Raw genomic sequence first — 17,861 nt, forward strand, 5'->3', positions numbered from 1 at the left:
TATAAATATAATATAATACTATTGTACTATAATGATAAAAGGAATGGGATCAGAGAAATTTGTGGTGATTTCTATGTACTGGTTCAAGAGTGAAGTGAGAAGAATTAGGAGAACAATTTATACAGTAACAACAACATTGTAAAAACAAACAAATCTTAAAGAATTAAGAATTCTTATCAATGCAATTGACATACCATGATTTCAGAAAAAAACAAAACAAAACACAAACAAAAACAAAACTGGCTATTTACCTCCTAGCAGAAGTAATGGACTTTGGGTAAAAATGGAGACACCTACTCTAAGATATACTAAAATGAGAATTCATTTTGCATACTACACACACACACACACACACACACACACACACACACACACACAAACACAAACAAAACAATGCTTTTGTTTTTCTTATCTTTTTTCATTGAACTTGGCAATAGTGGAGATAGTGACAATAGATTTTTTTAATTAAGAATAAATTTAATTTTAAAAAGAATATAATAGGAGTCATGGGGTTACTATATTATATTTTAAGTCTCTGTCAATATATGTTCATGAATTTTTTATGTTTTAAGCATTGCTTTTATGTGTAGGAAATAAAAAGCTGACCTATACTTGATCTCCATTGCATAATCAGTATCTTTCACATTTCTTCTTGAGAAGATTCTTGACATGAGCAATATTCATAATTTAAGTCCTTTTTCCAAGGGCTCTGGGAATAGGGGCATAAAGAACAAAAAACAAGGAAGAATCTAATCCCTTTCTTTAAGTGGGCCTGGCCTAAATTTGATCAGTGTATTCTCAGGACTTGAGTTCCTTACCTTCTGCCACTTGGGTCAATAGGTTTATTGTCACATTTTTTTTAAACTTTCTGAACATAATTTCATTTTTCCTTGATCAATTCCAACACTACCTACTGAGTACCTACTGAGACCTTGAGAGTTGCCAAATTGCCTTCTTACCTGCCCTTTCCCACAAAAACATATCTAAATATAAATATTTTGGGATAGTGACTTAGATATACTGTCAGGAATGTGCAGTGAAAATACTAGCTGTGGGAGAATTTCTCTGGACTTGAGAAACAATTCAATCCAGTTCCCACCATGTCATGGCACCATTCATATTAAAATGGTTTGGGTGTCTGATTATTCACATTCCTTATCACATCAAGTATTCTTATTCCTCTTTCTGTGATATGTTTAGACTTGGTCAGCTATAAAAGATTTAGGGTGTCATTCCACAATTATGTATATATGTACATATATGTGTATATAGAGAGGAGGATGGAAAAGGAAGGGAGATAATTATCTAGACAAACTATAAATCATTAGATCAGCATTTCCCAAATTCATGGAACATCTATACATTCTTGATAATTTGTAAGTCTATTTTCAATGTGCAGAGGAATGAACACAAACTAATTCATATCATATCTCTGTAAACAGTTTAATTTGTAATGATTGCATATTTAATCTTTGTAAATCATTTAATGCCTATGGAAAGAAGAGCTGTTTAAAAGAAGACTTTATTTTTGAAAACTCTGGGAAAGTCTTTTTTCCCTTCTTTTTCTTATTTTTTTGCCAAGTCAGTAGGAAAAAAGGCTTCTTTAGCAAACTGTTTTTTGAAAATTGTCTTCTCTTAAAAATAAGATAGAAGCAAGATTTGGGTATCCTCTGCATTTAGATATTTTTAAAATGAAGTGGAAATACATGCAATATAGAAAAGAAATTTATCAGGAAGGTCCCCACATACATATACACATCAGTTTGCTTACTATTATATGATGGGATGGAGTACATGTAACATATTTTATCTGTTAAAAATTGATTGAAAACCTTCTCTTAAAGCCATCTCGTACTGAATTAGGAGTCATAGACCTGGGTTCAGTTCTGGTTCTATCTAACTAGCCATAGGTCACATCCTCTTTCTAGAACAGATTTTCCTTCTGTATAAAAAAGATGAGGTTGGGTTAGTTAATTTATGAGGTCTACTAAAATGCTAATATTCTGATTTTGTTGAGTCTAAAAACTTTTCAGAGAGTGTAAGAAAGCAATAGCCTTGTAGATAGGGCAGGAACTTAAAATTAAACATTTCTAAAACAGATATATTCTTAGAGATTTTTATCATGACATTTACACAGACAACATACAGGCTTCTTATCCATGGAAATTCTAAACAAGTCCAATGTTTTCCATTTTTTTCTCAAAAGTACTCAGAGTATTGTCTCTCTTTTGAAGATATTTACTTGGTTGCATCATTAACAAAGAAGCAACACGAATTATAAACTTCTGCCTGTAGTCTTTATCAACAATTATTTCTCTTTATTTTTAGAGAGAAATGATAATTGCTTTTCCATTACCCCATAATTTCAGAAAGCATACCAACTGATAAATAATTGTAATTAATTAATTAAATTAACTAGAGTTACTTTTTAGCTAACAATGGGAGAAAAACTATCAAAAATTGAGAATATCTTTTGTGTTTTCTTGAAAGAAGAACCATTCTGCAATATATTTGTGTCTAATTTTATGCAATGTATATTTTTATTATAAAAAGTTTTCCTTGAAATAATGAAATCTTCTAATGTGTTAATAATATGATGTGATGTATTTAAAATAATTTATTCACTACTTTAGAGAATATGATCATTTCCTAATTTCTATTTTCATATATAATTTTTAAAGGGGAAAACTTAGAAATGAGGCCAATGTAGCACTATTAAAAATTTACTATAGGGGAAGAGTTTGAACTAGATTTATGCTCCATCCCAGTAGACAGAAGATGAGCTAGGGAAAAAATAGGGACAGTCAACAAAGTTTCTCAATTTTCTGTCTTTAACTTATTATGTTTGTGGCCACACTGACTGCTTCCTGGGTTTAAACTAGGCAGTTATTTTCTTGACGTTTCACAATCCTTAATGTCTTCAATATTTGACCCTAGAGCAGAATAATACTCATGTATTTTAGTGACCCCAGGTGGATCCTATTCTTACCTTTCTAGTTTGGTCTATTTACCTCAAATAATTTACCCTTATGTTCTCCAAATGTCATAGATACCCTTCTGCAAGAACCATCCTTTTGCCAGACAGTTTAGCTCTAAAATACTTTGTAGTCTTCTCTAGACCAATATCAACAGTATTCTAACATCAGTCCCCTTTGATGGTGCAGGATAAGGAAATACGATGACTTAGAAATTCAGTATATAACTATTTTTTTTTTTTTGCCTTTAGATCCATGGCTTAATTCAATGACTTCTGATCAAATTCCAATTCTGCTGCCCATATAATTAAGTCACTTCATATTTCTGAGATTCTACTATTTCATCCATAAAACTGATATGGGAGTTGGGGTAAATAGGTTAAAGCCAGTAGCAGAAATGGACTCAATAATCCTTAAGGTTTTTTTCTGGATTAATTACAATGTCCTTTGGTCCAGTATTCATAGGAACAAGGCTACTGGGATGGGTAGTTGGATGGCAGTGATAATCTCATTGGTACTTAGAGTCTAGAATCTGAGGATGGACCATGTCAACTGAAAAATCATAGTACACAGACTCCTTGTGCCAGCTTTTACAGCTTTTTCCTTTTATTCCTATTTCTCATGACCATTATCCTCCTCCCCTACCATTCTCTCTGTCTCTGTCTCTCTCATACACACACACACACACACACACACACACACACACACACACACACACACACATACACACCCCTCAGCTACAATACTGTAATATAACTTGTGATTTTTTCATTTGTCTCTGTCTCTTCCTCTGACTTTTCTTGGCAAAGATGCTCAAATGGTTTGCCATTTCCTTCTGCTCATTTAATAGATGAGGAAACTGAGACAAACAGGGTTAAAGTGACTTGCCCAGGGTCATTCAGCTAGTAAGTATCTGAGTCTAGATTTGAATTTAGGAAGATGAGTCTTCCTGACTCAAAGCCTGATACTCTATTTATTCGGCCATCTATCTTTTCTCAGCTATAATTTAATACCACATAAATCTGCTAGTACTGATGCAAAAACCTTGAGTCTATTTTCAATCATAAGTCTTAGTTATTCATTGTACATAACTTACATGTGTGGAAATTCTCATCTTTAGTATTTGGTCCCCACATTTCTGTGACTGACATCCTTGAAACCCTATTTGCTAGAGTCAGATACTTCTTTCTTTGAAAAGAAGTTCATAAGTAGTCATATACTAGATGTAAATTGGCTCAACAAGCTATACCTTAATTTATTTTTAAGGGACAGATTGACTTTCTTGCATCCTGTGCCCTCATCCAGAACAGAATTTCCAGGCAAGACCCAACAACAGATGCTTTTGGAAAGTGGTGTTCTGCTGGTGGAATTATACTACTCTCAGACTAATGGCAGCATTGACATGTACTAGAAAAGTGGCACAGGCACAGGACAATCCAAGCTCTTGGGGTAATATCCTTGCCATATAAGGGAACAAGTGGGAACAAGAATTTTGAAGTGCTTCCTATGTATCAGACAATGTGTTGAGTACATTTGTCATAGGAAAGAAGGGCTAGAATGTTTTGGCATTATCTCTGGGCAGATAAGCCTTAGGGAGGGTATCAAACATCACCAGTGCTGAAGTATAGAAAAACAAAGGAGATACAATGAGTCACTACTATTTCCATTTGTTTTTCTTTTCCTTTGTTTTTCCACTATGAGATTTTTCAATATAAAGTACAGGTTCCAATCCTTTCATTCTGCCCCGAGTGAAACATAATTAGAATGGGTCCAAGGACCACTCATCCAATATACCTTTAGATGTAGTTGAGTGAGGATTCATTTGGAGAAAGTACCCACATCAGTGCTTTCTGCAACTTTTAAAGGCTTTCTTTTCCTCTAATACACTCTGTATATGCCTGGGAGAGAGTAGAAAAGAAGAGCACAAATCTGTGCTAAGCTTGAATGGTTGGAAAGCTATTAATGGGCCATATTTCAGACTTTAACTGCACTAAATGAAACTTTCAAAAAAAGAGTTTTACATCCCCATAGATTAAATCATTTCTAATTCACTCTTGCCCTCTGACATCTGAATGAAAACTGAAAGGACCAGCTAATCATTCATGTTTTATTTATTATTCAGTACCAAATAATTAGATATTTTAAAGTTTTTATATAGTTGAGAAGTTGGATGATACTTATTGTGTCAAGATACTGAATGGGTTAATCAATATTTAGGAAAACTTCCAGAATAAAAGTCTAAGGTGCATTTGTGTATAGTGTATAGAAAGCATACTGGATTGACAATTGCACTTGGATTCCAGTCCAGTTCTAACACTGTTCAATTTTAATAAAACCTTCCTTGACTTTATTTTATTTGACAATGGATATTTGTTATAAGAACTTTGGTTTTCTTTTTTTTCTCCAGTGGTGGGAAGAAGAATAAAAAAGTAGGAGAGAGAAACAGATTTTCATAAATTTTTTAAAAAATCAAATAAAGTAACAATAAATCCTCTTTCAGCCTCAGTTTCTCTCCTCTAACATGGGCACCATCCTGGTGTAGGTTCTTAATGCCTCACACGTGAACTATTTCAACAGACTATTGATCTCTGCCTCAAGATTCTCCCAACTCCACTCATTCCTCCACTCAGCTGTCAAATTAATTTTCCTAAAGCACAAGTCTATGTCATCACCCTTCCCCCATTCAGTAAACTCCAGTAAACTCAGTAAACTCCTCTTACCTCTAGTATCAAACAGAAAACTTTCTGTTTATCATTCAAAGCCATTCACGATCAGGGCCCCTTCCACCTTTCCAATCTTCTTATACCTTATTTACTTCTTCCCCTTCCCCCCCCCCCATTACTCACTTATACCTATCACAATTCAGTATCTCCCTTTAAGCAATACACTCAGAATATGGACTTTTTTCACTGATTTCCTCCAGTCTGTAATACTTTCCCTCCTCATCTATGCCTCAAGTCTTTTTTGATCCCTTGGAATGCTGGTATTTCCTATCTGTTTATTATCACCATTTTCCCCTATAAATTATTTGTAATAATTTTGTACATATTGTCTTCTTGATTAGAAATGAAACTTTGTGAAAGTAGGGACTGCCTTTTGCCCTTTTCTCTCTTGATTCCCCAGTGTTTAGCACAGTGGTTGACACATACTGGACACTTAATAAATGCTTACTAATTCACTGATTGTTTCTTATTTGTAAAATAGGGATAATAATACTTGAACTAATTGTACCACAAGATTGTTGAAGTGTTGTCAAGTATAGGGATTATATTTATTCTGAAGTTTTGGTTCTGCTATTGGAACTAAGCTTGGTTCACTTGATTCACATGTTTTGTAGAAGTAATATCATTAGCCTGATTTCCATTTCTGGTATTTTGAACCCAGCAAAAATCTAACCAATGGGGATCCACAGAGAACACATAGGGTTCAACACAAGCATACAAGTTTCTGAGATATAGGTTGTATTTGGAATAGGTTTGAATATCATTTTCTGCATTAATTTGATGCTCTGAAATTATGTCTCAAGTCAAATAGCTAGATTTAAATGTGCTCTGAGTTGGCAGAAAATTAGCTACTCTGAGGGAAAACTCTTTCATCTCATTTCTGGGTATTATCCTAGTCTATTTCCTAGTTCCAAACTCCTTCTGGAACCCTATTCTTTTCTCTCCTGATAAAAGTTTTGAATAGGAGACAAGTAGAATTTAAGGGGTGAAAGTTTAAATGATGTAAAGATGCCTCTTGCAAGAGAAATAATGCTTAAAGGACATAGTAAGTTTAGAATGCAGGTTCAAAATAACTGGGTGTCATTTGAAATATTATACTTTTCTTGATAAGTGGTTGTTTCTTCTGCAACCCATTTCCTCAATGTCCAGCACAAAACACACTAAGCAACCTCACCAGTAATGACAAAATATCCAGCCGGTAGTTATGGAACTTAAGGAATAAAGAAAAAGTTGGGGACTAGAAGAAGGGAATACCCATCCTAATTAGTGTCATGTACCCCTGGCCACCTAACTTAAAGACATTGAGTAAGTTTGGCTCTAAGGTCTTTTTGAGAGGATTTTATTTTGTATTTATTAACCCACTTTCTATTTTGGCATTCTGCACAATAAGGAAGCTTCATCCAAGGCTAATAATAGGCCAAGGCTATCTCTGGGGAATAGAATGAGCTCATAACTACAGTACAGGTGCCAAGGATAATAAAAGTTTCTTAGTCTAACTAAATATAGGCTAGTGCCCACCTCAGAGAGTTTAGCAAAGGTCTCTGGTGAGTAAAATACTGTCTGCTGTATAGGCACCCAATCTGGCTTCTTTGACAAAGCTTTTTGCTAACTGATCCTGAGATGAGATCCTGATAATAAAGGAGCTGGTTTTTATGAAGTGTTATTCCACTCTGGGTCAAATGGGTGTGGGGGAGGCTAAGAAGAAGCAAAGAGATTTGCAAAATGACATGTAATATAAATGACTGCTGTAAACAGAGACTTTAATAAAAAGGCTATGTAGGAATTTATGGGCAACCCAAGGATAATTAAAATTATTTATCTACTTACCTCCCTTGCTGGCTGATCAGTCTATTAATTATCTATTATACTCCCACTGATTTGCATTTCAGTGAGGCAATTGGGTAAGGACAGTTGAAAAAGAAGTGAGACACTACAGCAAAGGGAAGGAAAAAGGACTTGAGGGGTGGAGAAGGTGGGAGCTATGCACATTTACACTCTGTAGACATTGAATGAATTGTTAAAATCAGTGGCAGAGATTTTACTAATCTTTTACTCATTTAAAATAATTGCAGTGGACAACTTCATACTAACTCCCAGAGAGAATGAATTTTGTTCAACTTTGAATATTTAGCCAAAAGCAACAGGTACATTCCACTTGGCCTCTCTCTCAACTTAATAAAAAGAAACAGCAAAAGAATTATTTAAAGGGGAACATACCTGTTTCAGAAGCAACTGCTCTTGTGGGATTATATAGCAATTTTCCTGTTGAAAGGGACAGGTAGACCAGCTAAAATGAAATGGTGGAGAATTTCCTCCCTGTTGTTCAGACTTAATGCTGTGTTTAAAAAAGAAAATGAGAAAAAAAATCTTCAATCTCTGAATATGTAGAATACATCAGATGTGTGCTTTCACTCTCTTAAAAAATATCAAAGGATGAGGTGTCATGACAATTAAATCTTTTGAATGTTGTAAGAGAGGAACTCTTAGGATGATCTCAGCTCTAACTCTCCTATTTGTAACACTCATACTCATTATTATGATATTATAATAACAACTAATATTTATACAGTGCTTACTACATGCTAAGCATTGTGTTAAACACTTTGAAATTATTATCTGTTTTGATCTTCACAACAATTCTATGAGGTAGGTGCTATTATTATCTCCATTTTTACACATGAGGAAACTGAAGCAAAAAGAGGTTAAGTGACTTGCCTAATATCACATGGCTATTAAATATCTGAAGCCAGGTATCAACTTTGGTTTTCCTGACTCTAAGACTCATACATAGTATTATGTTATAACCATTGTGAAAAGCAAAAGGACAAAAAATCCATACTGCTCCTCTAAGTACTGAGAAAAAAAGAAGTGTCTGGCACATAGTAGGTATTTAATAAAAGCTTATTGACTTGACGTATTGCACATAATAACTTATTGCTAAGACTACATAGCTTCTCACTTGAGTTACAACAGCTCCTTAAGATTCACACACACACACACACACAACATTTTCCAGCTAGAATTTGCCCATCTCTCAATCAACAAGCACTTATAGACACTGAAGAGACAAAGAATAATGTTAAATAGTCTCTGTATTCAAATAGCTTACATTCTAATGGGAGAGACAACTATGTTATACAAAAATGAATATGAGGTGTTTTTGGATGGAAATATATTAGCAATTCCAGGGAAGAATCAGGGAATATTTTTTGTACAAAGGTGGTACTTGAGGTGAATCTTTTTTTGGGAAAAATATTTGTTACATCTTTCTCTTACATTGCTTAAATTTCTCCCTATATTCTACTCCTTCCAGAAAACAATTAAATAGAATTTAAATAAGAAAAAGCAGAAGAAGAGAAAAAAATCCACCAAATTGATTAACATGTTGAAAAATTTTGACATTATATCCAATGTTCTACATCTAAGGATGTGTGTTCCTCCCCGCCCACTGACATGTTTCTCTGTATTCATCATATTAGTTATTTATTACAAAATATCTTGCTCACAAAAATAAATTAAATCTAGTTAATAAATATAATTCTCCCCCTCCCCATTCTTTGCTACCAAAAAGAGTGAGTTGGGTAGAGACAAAAGGATACAACTATTGGGTCATTTCTTTGTTTGTGATAATTATCTTGTGATATAGCCCAAGGTTATAGACATTTTACTCCCCTTATTTGCATGGTTCCAGTAATGAAAGGCCTTGATTCCATGTCAAAAGAACAGGATATGTTTAGCTTGGAGAAGATTTGGTGTGTTAATGATAGTAGGAAAGATAGTCTTTAAGTATTTAAAGGGCTGTCATGTTGAAGAGGATTAGACCTATTTGATTTAGCCACAGAGGGCAGAATCTAGAATAACAGGTGGAAGTTTAGGAAAAAGCCTATTTAGGTTTGATACTAGGAAAAACTTCCTAACAAATGAGAGCTGTCCAAAAGAGTAATGGCCTGCTTCAAGAAGGCTCCACTCCTTGAAAGACTTCAAGTTGAAACTAAATGATTATCTGGGCATTGCTTTTATATATATATATACACACACACATACATACATACTCTCTCTATATAGAGAGAGTATGTATGTATGTATATAAGTATACACATATATAGAACTAGATGGAATTAATATGGAATAAATAGAATTATATATATATACATATATATTCACATTCATACATACATACATACATATAAGCTATTAGATTGCTACAACAGATAGATAGATAGATAGATAGATAGATAGATAGATAGATAGACAGATAGACAGATAGATAGATCTGTACATATAGAACTAGATTGCTGCTGAGGCCCTCAGTTGAAGTACTCTCAAATTCTGTGATATAATGACTGATTAATTGATGCTAATATGACCCCAACCTTCAAGAGGCTTATGATATTGGAGGGGATCTTGAGGTTTGCTAAAATGAGAGCGTAAATACAAAGCCTTCTTGTCACCCAAGGTGACAGTGATCTCTCCCTCCTCTGCCCTCTTATAACACTTAAAGTCTATACCACATATATGACATTTCTCATAAATAGCCTTGTTTTGTCCTTCATTGTGGACATATCTCCCCTAAATTCCTGGAAGACAAAAAACATTATATAACATTGTATCTCTTAGATCTTGTATATATAGTAAGCAGGAAATATATTTTTTGAATTGATGAATGAAATGCTTCTTTTTAAAATCAAAAATGTTATTTTTAATTTATGGAATAAAATGAGTATATTATAACATAAAAAAGATGATTGAACATGAAAACGCAAATCTATTGTGTACAACTTGCAATTCCTTTTAAATATATAATATGGTTATTATGTAAACTTTTCCCTCCTTCCCCCAGATGGCTACCATTAAAAACAGATATGCATATGTGTGTATATGTACATATACATAAATCATTCTCAACATATTTATAATATTAGTACTTCTTGACCTAAGTTAAGAGACCTAATCATTTTAATGGTATCTTTTATTTTAAAAAATAAAGTATTTTATTAAAAGCTTACTTATAATGAATGTTCTAATAAACTTTAAAAAATAAGAGAGGATATCAGGAACTATCAGATCTCAGGAAAGAGACAGAAACTGAGATTTGTGGCATAATGCAATGATTCCAGAATTATGTGTCAGCATACCCTGAGCTGGCTTAAAGAACTCACAGGGGCATCACAGAATATGTTAAAATTTCTCGGGAAACAGCAATAATTAATTGATAACAATTGAGGGTTGGTGTTTCTTCTCTTGGATACTATTTGAACAATTAGCTTTAGGTAGTTCATAGTTTCAACATTAGTTTGTACTTCATTCCTTTTGATGACAATGTTGTATGTTTGAAATATGTTTTTTGTTTACTTATGTTTTAGATGATGATATTAACTTCTTGAACTGTCTCAACGGAGACACTGTATCTTTGAAGCTTGGTAGTAAGCAGTTGCCATGATAAAAAAGCAAGTAGCCAGCCATAAAGTCAAGGTGGACCAGGAAATGAGGGTTGCATTGACCAAATCAATAGCAAGTTTGAGAAGCTGCGCAATGTCCAAAAGGCTCATGAATCCTGTTAGTAATTATGATTATTTAATAATTGAATAAGATTTTCTTTTCTTTTAATTTATGTGCCACTTTTTCAGATGGCTGCTAAACTGTTAAGATACAAATACTTATAAAGTTGTTTGGACTTAATGACTTAATAAAGGAAACTCTGGCATTTCTTTTGGCCAAAGGGTGCCATAAAATTGCTTAGACACTAACACTACCATAATTTGAGAAAGTTTGGGAAGCTCTGGCAAAATAGCTAAATAATTAATCAGAAGGTTCAAGCTGAAGAATTGTCATGCAATGGTTGTGTTCTTATGTCTCTACCCAACTCACTCTGGTGTTAGTACTTTATGAAATTTTTTAAGATTAGAAGTTGCAGAAGATGTGCTAACCTATATTACATTTACAAATGAAGTTACTGTTCCTGTTCCTTTCCCAACATCCTCATTAGAGTTCTAGTCCTGAAGTTAGGAGGACCTGAGTTCAAATCCGGCCTCAGACACTTAACACTTCCTAGCTGTGTGACCCTGGGCAAGTCATTTAACCCAAATTGCCTAAAAAAAAAAAAAAGTTAAAACTAACAATAATACAACTAAACTTTACTTAGCAACTATTTTAATTTAATTATTTTTAATGTATGAAATAACATAATAGTGTTTGGCTATTTCCTAACTATTCATCAGTATTCTTCATTCATTCTCATTTAATTTTTCTCTTATCGGTCTCCATTATAACAAACTTGATATGGTCCTAGTTTAGGCTGATTCATGTTTTCAACAATTAACATTCTCTCTTTCCTTTTCCCTCTATTTCTTTCTCTGGAAAATTCTACCAGTGGTAAATTTCCTTTTCCTTACCACTGGGTTTTGAGAAAATAGAAAAGTGATTTTTTGTCAGATGGCAGAAGACAATATCCAGAAGAAAAAAATAGACATGGAACCATAAAAATCTCCTTTATTTGCTAATGGGGAGTAGGAAGTGGACGGGTAGTACTTTATAAGCAACTTGTTGATTTGCCAGAATGTTAGAGGCAGAATCTGAACCTAGCTCTGGCTGCCCTGAAGACCTTTATTCCCAATCCTACATTACTTTTCACTTATTAGGAATACTACTATTTAAGTGTCCAATTGTTCCACTTTCAAATATGCTGAAAATGTTTTAATAAAAATCAGTATTTTAAGATTGAACAAACATTAATATTTATGTTATTTAATAATATTAATAAATAAAATTTTAATAATATCAAGTGTGACAAAAAGAGTTCTTCCCTAGTCCTAACTCTTTTATAGTAAGCTCTGAGGCCTTGAGTGTGTATATATATATATATATATATATATATATATATATATATATATATATATATATATTTTCCTTTCTGAGTTTCAGTTATTTTATTTACATAAAGGCAGATTCAATGATTCCTAAGTTCCCTTTTGGTTTCTGCAGTTTCATGAATCTATGAATTCATCGAAAGAATCATAGAAGTGCTATCTGGTAGTATACATTCTGGTTACTGTAGTAAGCCCAAATAGGAGACTTGTGTATCTTATATTGTAAAAGTAACCTGTCATTTGCTATAGGTCTTCATAGTGGCATAAGTGAGTCCATCTCTGGTGACCAATAACTTCCCAGCAACAGAGCATACCAATTCACAACTGCCAGTAAAGGCAGATTCCCCAACTAACCAAAATGAAAAGGAGAGACAGAGTCAGAACAGACTGTCAACAAGGATCCTTAGGAATATTTCATTTGCAGACATTTATCTTTTATACACCATGAGGTAAATCAGTATTGCTGCCCCCATTTCACAAATGAGAAACCTGAACCTCAGAGATACTAACTGACCTGCCCAAGACTACATAACAAAGTAAGAAGTAGAAATATATTTACAACATCCTGTTCCCCAGATGTGAGCTTCTAATATGGCCCCTCTCTTTCTCAAATCTGAAAGTCCTTGATTTTATTAGCTAGGAGACAGAATCTTGTCTTCTTTCCCTGCTTCCCCTCTCCTCCCTTTCCAGTTACAACCAACTTATCCCTTTCCTCCCCCTTCCAGACTATTGCTTCTCAATTCTGATGACGTATCAATAACTGGAAAGCAAAATGCCACAGTTAGCAGTGCTACTGTACTGTAACCAATTGCTTTCTAAATTGATTCTCAGGGCTGTATGTGCATAGTGAGGTAAGGTTGAATCTTAGGAGCTGCTGCAGTCCAAAGGAAATAGGCATACTAGGAATAGTTTCAAGAGTTGAAAAGAAAAGTGGGGAATGGAGGATAGAAGAAACAAGAGGAGAAGATAAAAAGGAGGTAAAAGGAGGAAAAAGGAGACAGAGAACAGAAAAAGAGATTACAAAGAATATCAATTCATGTTTGTATTATTCTTCCTGCAAGAAGGGTTTGTAAACCATAAGAAAGAAGAGAGTGAGAGTATTTTAATGAAGAAAAGGAAATAGGCAGCATTGCATAGTGGAAAGAACACTGAACTTATAGGTGGAAAACCTATGTTTTTGACCTGATCATCTAACTGGGGGACCATGGGAAATTCATTACCTTACTCTGGGCCTCAGTTTCCTTATCTGAAAAATAGGCTTGGATTAGCTTTCTAAAATCCCTTCTAGCTCTAAATCCTCTACTTGTTATGCTTATAAGACTTAAGAGATAGACAGCCAGAACAATATAGGTGAATTCTTGACAGCTAGAGACATTGAGGGAAGTCTTGTGGCTTGAAATATAGCAGAATTCAGATACTACCTTTGTTTCTTGAAATATATTATGAGCAATCTTGACCAGTGACAATAGGTTTAGAATAGAAGGAGGGTCTGGAAAGAGAAGATTAGGAGATGAGTCTAAGAAAGATCTGCTTTCCAGAAGAATAGACCCCTAGAGAAAAGCCCTAAGTTTACTCAAGAAAGTCAGTGGCTGTCTCCTAGGGATAGGCTATTGCTGAAGAAAGGCAAGATAAGCTTCTTGTTCAGACTTGCAGTCCTAACCATTCCACCTAGTAAGAGAGCCTTCTTTTGATGAGTTTTCCACACCAGCAATCAGCTTACAGTCTAAGGAAATCTTCACTGCACATTTAGAGACCTTGGAGGTCTCTTAAGCTCATATACTTAACATTTTATTCACTTAATAAATGGTGTCACTGTTGCCAGCAAATCCTCCTTGTCAAGGGAATGCTTGTGACAACTGACACAACATTCTGCAGCTTTTCTTGTTTTCCCCAGGGAAGGAGTTGCAGCTTTCCAAAAGTGAGATAGAGAAACCTCAGTTCAGGACCCCAAGATGTAACCCATAATCCAAGGCAGTCCTAAGACTCTGGGTTCATATGAACCCAGCTCATGTCTGGGCAAATAGGTGGCACCATGAAAAAAAGCTGCGCCATCTTTCTTTTTGTCCATATTTTGTTCTCAGTCTTAGCATGTATTAGGTGTCTAACATATACATGACTAAGTCAGGAAGACCTGAATTCAAATTTTGCCTTATTTATCTGACTTCCTTTGTGTCCTCAATACACAGCATAGTTCCTGGTGCTTACGAGAAATGCTTGCTGAGTTGACTTTCTAGTTGTGTGACCCTAAGGGAAGGTCATTAACTCTAAACCTCTATAAGATGGGGGTGATAATCATACTTATCACACATAAAGCACTATATAAATAATAGTTATCATTATTGTTGTTATGGATAGTATTATTGTTACTGTCTATCATGGCCCCACACCAGAGTTTTCAGGAAAATCTCCAAAATAAAATTTAGATAGTTTGTTTCCCCAAATATGAATAATAGGGTCTTCAATTCCTACAATCCAAATACATTAATAGTACTGAGTATGGGACAGATTTTATCACACCATATTTTATCATAAAGAAAATAGAGCTCATAGCAAACTAAGAACAAAGAAGTCCTCATATAGTCCCTAGGGAGGTTAATAAACACTGTGAAGGTGTTGGAAAAGCAATCTTCTTTCTATGGATCCATACCATCCAAGTAAATCATGGCAATAGTGAGGTTAGCCTCTTTCTTCCCTGAGAAGGAAACTGTACCTAAATGTTCAAAATCAGAAATTCTTGAACTTGGGATTACTGTGAGGCTAGTAGTCAAACTAGTGCAATTCAAAAAAAATAAATAGAATCCAGAATGTTGCTGCTTAGGGAATTGAAAATCTCTCTTCCTTCACAGAAGAATTTAGTATTCACAAATATTATCTGTGAACTAACTTCTCAAGTGAGCAGGCCCTTTCCCATTTACTTCTGCTGCAAAAGACATAACCTGAAAGCTAATGTCCTTATAAATGGGTCCTTGGTAAAAAAAAAAGGAAGGGAAAAAAGAGAAATTCTCTCTTGACTGTTCTCTGAGAAAAGGAAAAGAAAGAATCCTGAAAGTTGAGAAAGTCCTTGAGATAGTTTCACAGTTCAATGTATACAGACCATGAAGGGAGGCACAAGTCTTGCTATGGGAGTCAAATTTTCAATTATCAATCACAGTCACTAGAAAACAGTCAGAACTCCCAATGTCCTTTTATTAAGATGCCAAACAAATGACTAGCTCTACAGAAAGTGCTCTTCAAAGTCTCTACCATATGATCTTGTCAAGTTGATTAGGGAACACATTAAATTGATCAGTACCCAACATAAATTTATATAGTACCTTAAAATTTACTAGAGAGACAGAATGACTTAGTGGAAAGAGGTCTTGCATCAAGTGTTGCCTCTAATACACACTAGTTGTATGACCATGCTCAATTAACTGAACTCTACTGAACTCTTAAGACCAAGTCCCAAATGAGTTGCTGATTAATGTTGATGAACAAAGTTTCTATGTTAATAGTATCCTATACTAATGAAATAATGTCGGAACAAAACACATACACATACTCTGTGTGTGTGTGTGTGTGTGCATGTATATATAACATGCATATATGTATCCATGTTTTATAGATGCTGAAACTAAGACCAAGAGTGGTGAAGTGGCAATTCATACAAGTTCACATGGCTAATAAGTATCAGAACTGATTTTCAAACCCAAGTTTTCAGATTCCAAATCATGTATTATTTCTCCCCACCTTACTCTGATTCAAGAATACACTCATTTTTCAACAGATCACTGTGTCTTCCCTACAATAAGGCGTAAGTTTTCTTCATACACACTACCCAGACCATTGGAAACATAGTTCATTATCACCTGGAACATTAAGGTAGAGTTCTCTACACACTGCTTCTCAACTGTTGAGCATAGGACATTTTCTTTTTTACCTCCTTATTGCTGTTACAATGTAATATTGTACATTGTAAATAATAATGATAGTAATATCTGACATTTATATCATGCATTATATTATTTAATTTGGTACTGAAGGAGCTCAACTAAATGTGCCTGAGGTTGCTTCAAGCTTTATATCTATGATCTTTCTACGAAATAGACACTATTATTATTATTATTATTATTATACTACAACCCCCTCTCTTTTACTTAATAAAAACTAAGTTTCAGGAGTTTAAGTGACTAAAAAAATCTGAGGTGAGATTTGAACTCGGGTTTTTACTAACTTTTAGTGCAATTCTCTGTCCATTATGCTATACTGTCTTCCTTCTATGTGTATTATTTCCTCCAATTCATTTATATGCTTCATATTGTAAAGAGAGCCTGTCCTTCCTCCTCTTCCCTACACTAGTACAGTATTCTCTATACACAGAATATTTAATAGGGCTTTATTGAATGAATAAGTGAGTGAATGAATGACAGAAATAAAGTCAGACTCTTTTTGAGATTCAGGGGTCAATCCCACATCATACAACTTTAGGCAAAAGGGCAAAAAGCAAAAACAAAAGACTAAATATCTTGTATGCAGAGGAACCTCAGATCTGTTAGAATGAGTGAATCCTTAGGGATAGAGGTCTGAGGATGGCAGCTCTATTATAAAAGTCTGCTTCATAGGTATGTTCTCAAAATATGCCAGAGACCTGGGGATTCCAAGGCCAGGGAACCTCACTGAAAGATTCTTGCCAAAACATGGGCTATGTTTTTACATTTGCCCATACCTTGGGCAACCAAAGTCCTCTTTTTAAAGCAAGCTGCAGTCAGGGCAGATGTGAGCTCCATTTTCACTTTGATCCTATATAGTTTACACTTTCAGCATTAGGAGCTACTGAAAGCTGCATGATCAAATTCCAGGTCATTATCAAGAAAAGGGACCCCTCTGCGGTCGACAACGACAGTTTCAAACCAATTAAAATAAGCCTAGCGTTTTTGTAGGCTGCCCGCTTGCCTGCCTGCCACTCGGCAGGTCTCTGTGGGCCCATGCCTGCAATGAGCAAGATGCACGAAATGTTAATGGAGATGCTTAAATGCCACACCAAGGGGATTCTGGTAAATAAGGCCACTCAGAAGAAGCTAGGGGGAAAAGTCTCCCAAGCTAACCTTGGAGAAAACTTCAATAAAAATGAGATTGGATTGAAAACAATTCACTCTGTGAAGGCTGAGTCTGTTGGCTGTGCTAGGAGGGGTTTTTGGAGGAGGAAAGCTATTTTATTTCCTATTAGTTCCCCTTTGTGAGTGTATATGCCCCCTGCTGCCTACACTGAGAGGCTGCCAGGGCTTGACAGCACCCAGCTGAGCAGACTGGGAGTCCCA

At 34.8% G+C, this 17,861-nt stretch overlaps 1 protein-coding gene across 19 annotated transcripts in view; it reads right to left on the reverse strand.

Moving 5' to 3' along the window:
- Positions 1 to 17,861, reverse strand: part of RBFOX3 (RNA binding fox-1 homolog 3) — a 918,966-nt gene that overhangs the window by 378,121 nt on the left and 522,984 nt on the right. For 17 of the 19 annotated variants that reach the window (XM_074260306.1, XM_074260305.1, XM_074260316.1 and 14 more), the window contains one exon: positions 7,916 to 8,033. The exons of the other annotated variants lie outside the window; for them this stretch is intronic. In XM_074260306.1, the coding sequence (XP_074116407.1) occupies positions 7,916 to 8,033 (118 nt within the window). The remainder of the gene's footprint in view (positions 1 to 7,915; positions 8,034 to 17,861) is intronic. 19 annotated transcript variants of the gene reach the window in all.

Source organism: Sminthopsis crassicaudata, chromosome 4 (assembly GCF_048593235.1).
Source record: "Sminthopsis crassicaudata isolate SCR6 chromosome 4, ASM4859323v1, whole genome shotgun sequence".
NCBI classification, from domain to species: domain Eukaryota; kingdom Metazoa; phylum Chordata; class Mammalia; order Dasyuromorphia; family Dasyuridae; genus Sminthopsis; species Sminthopsis crassicaudata.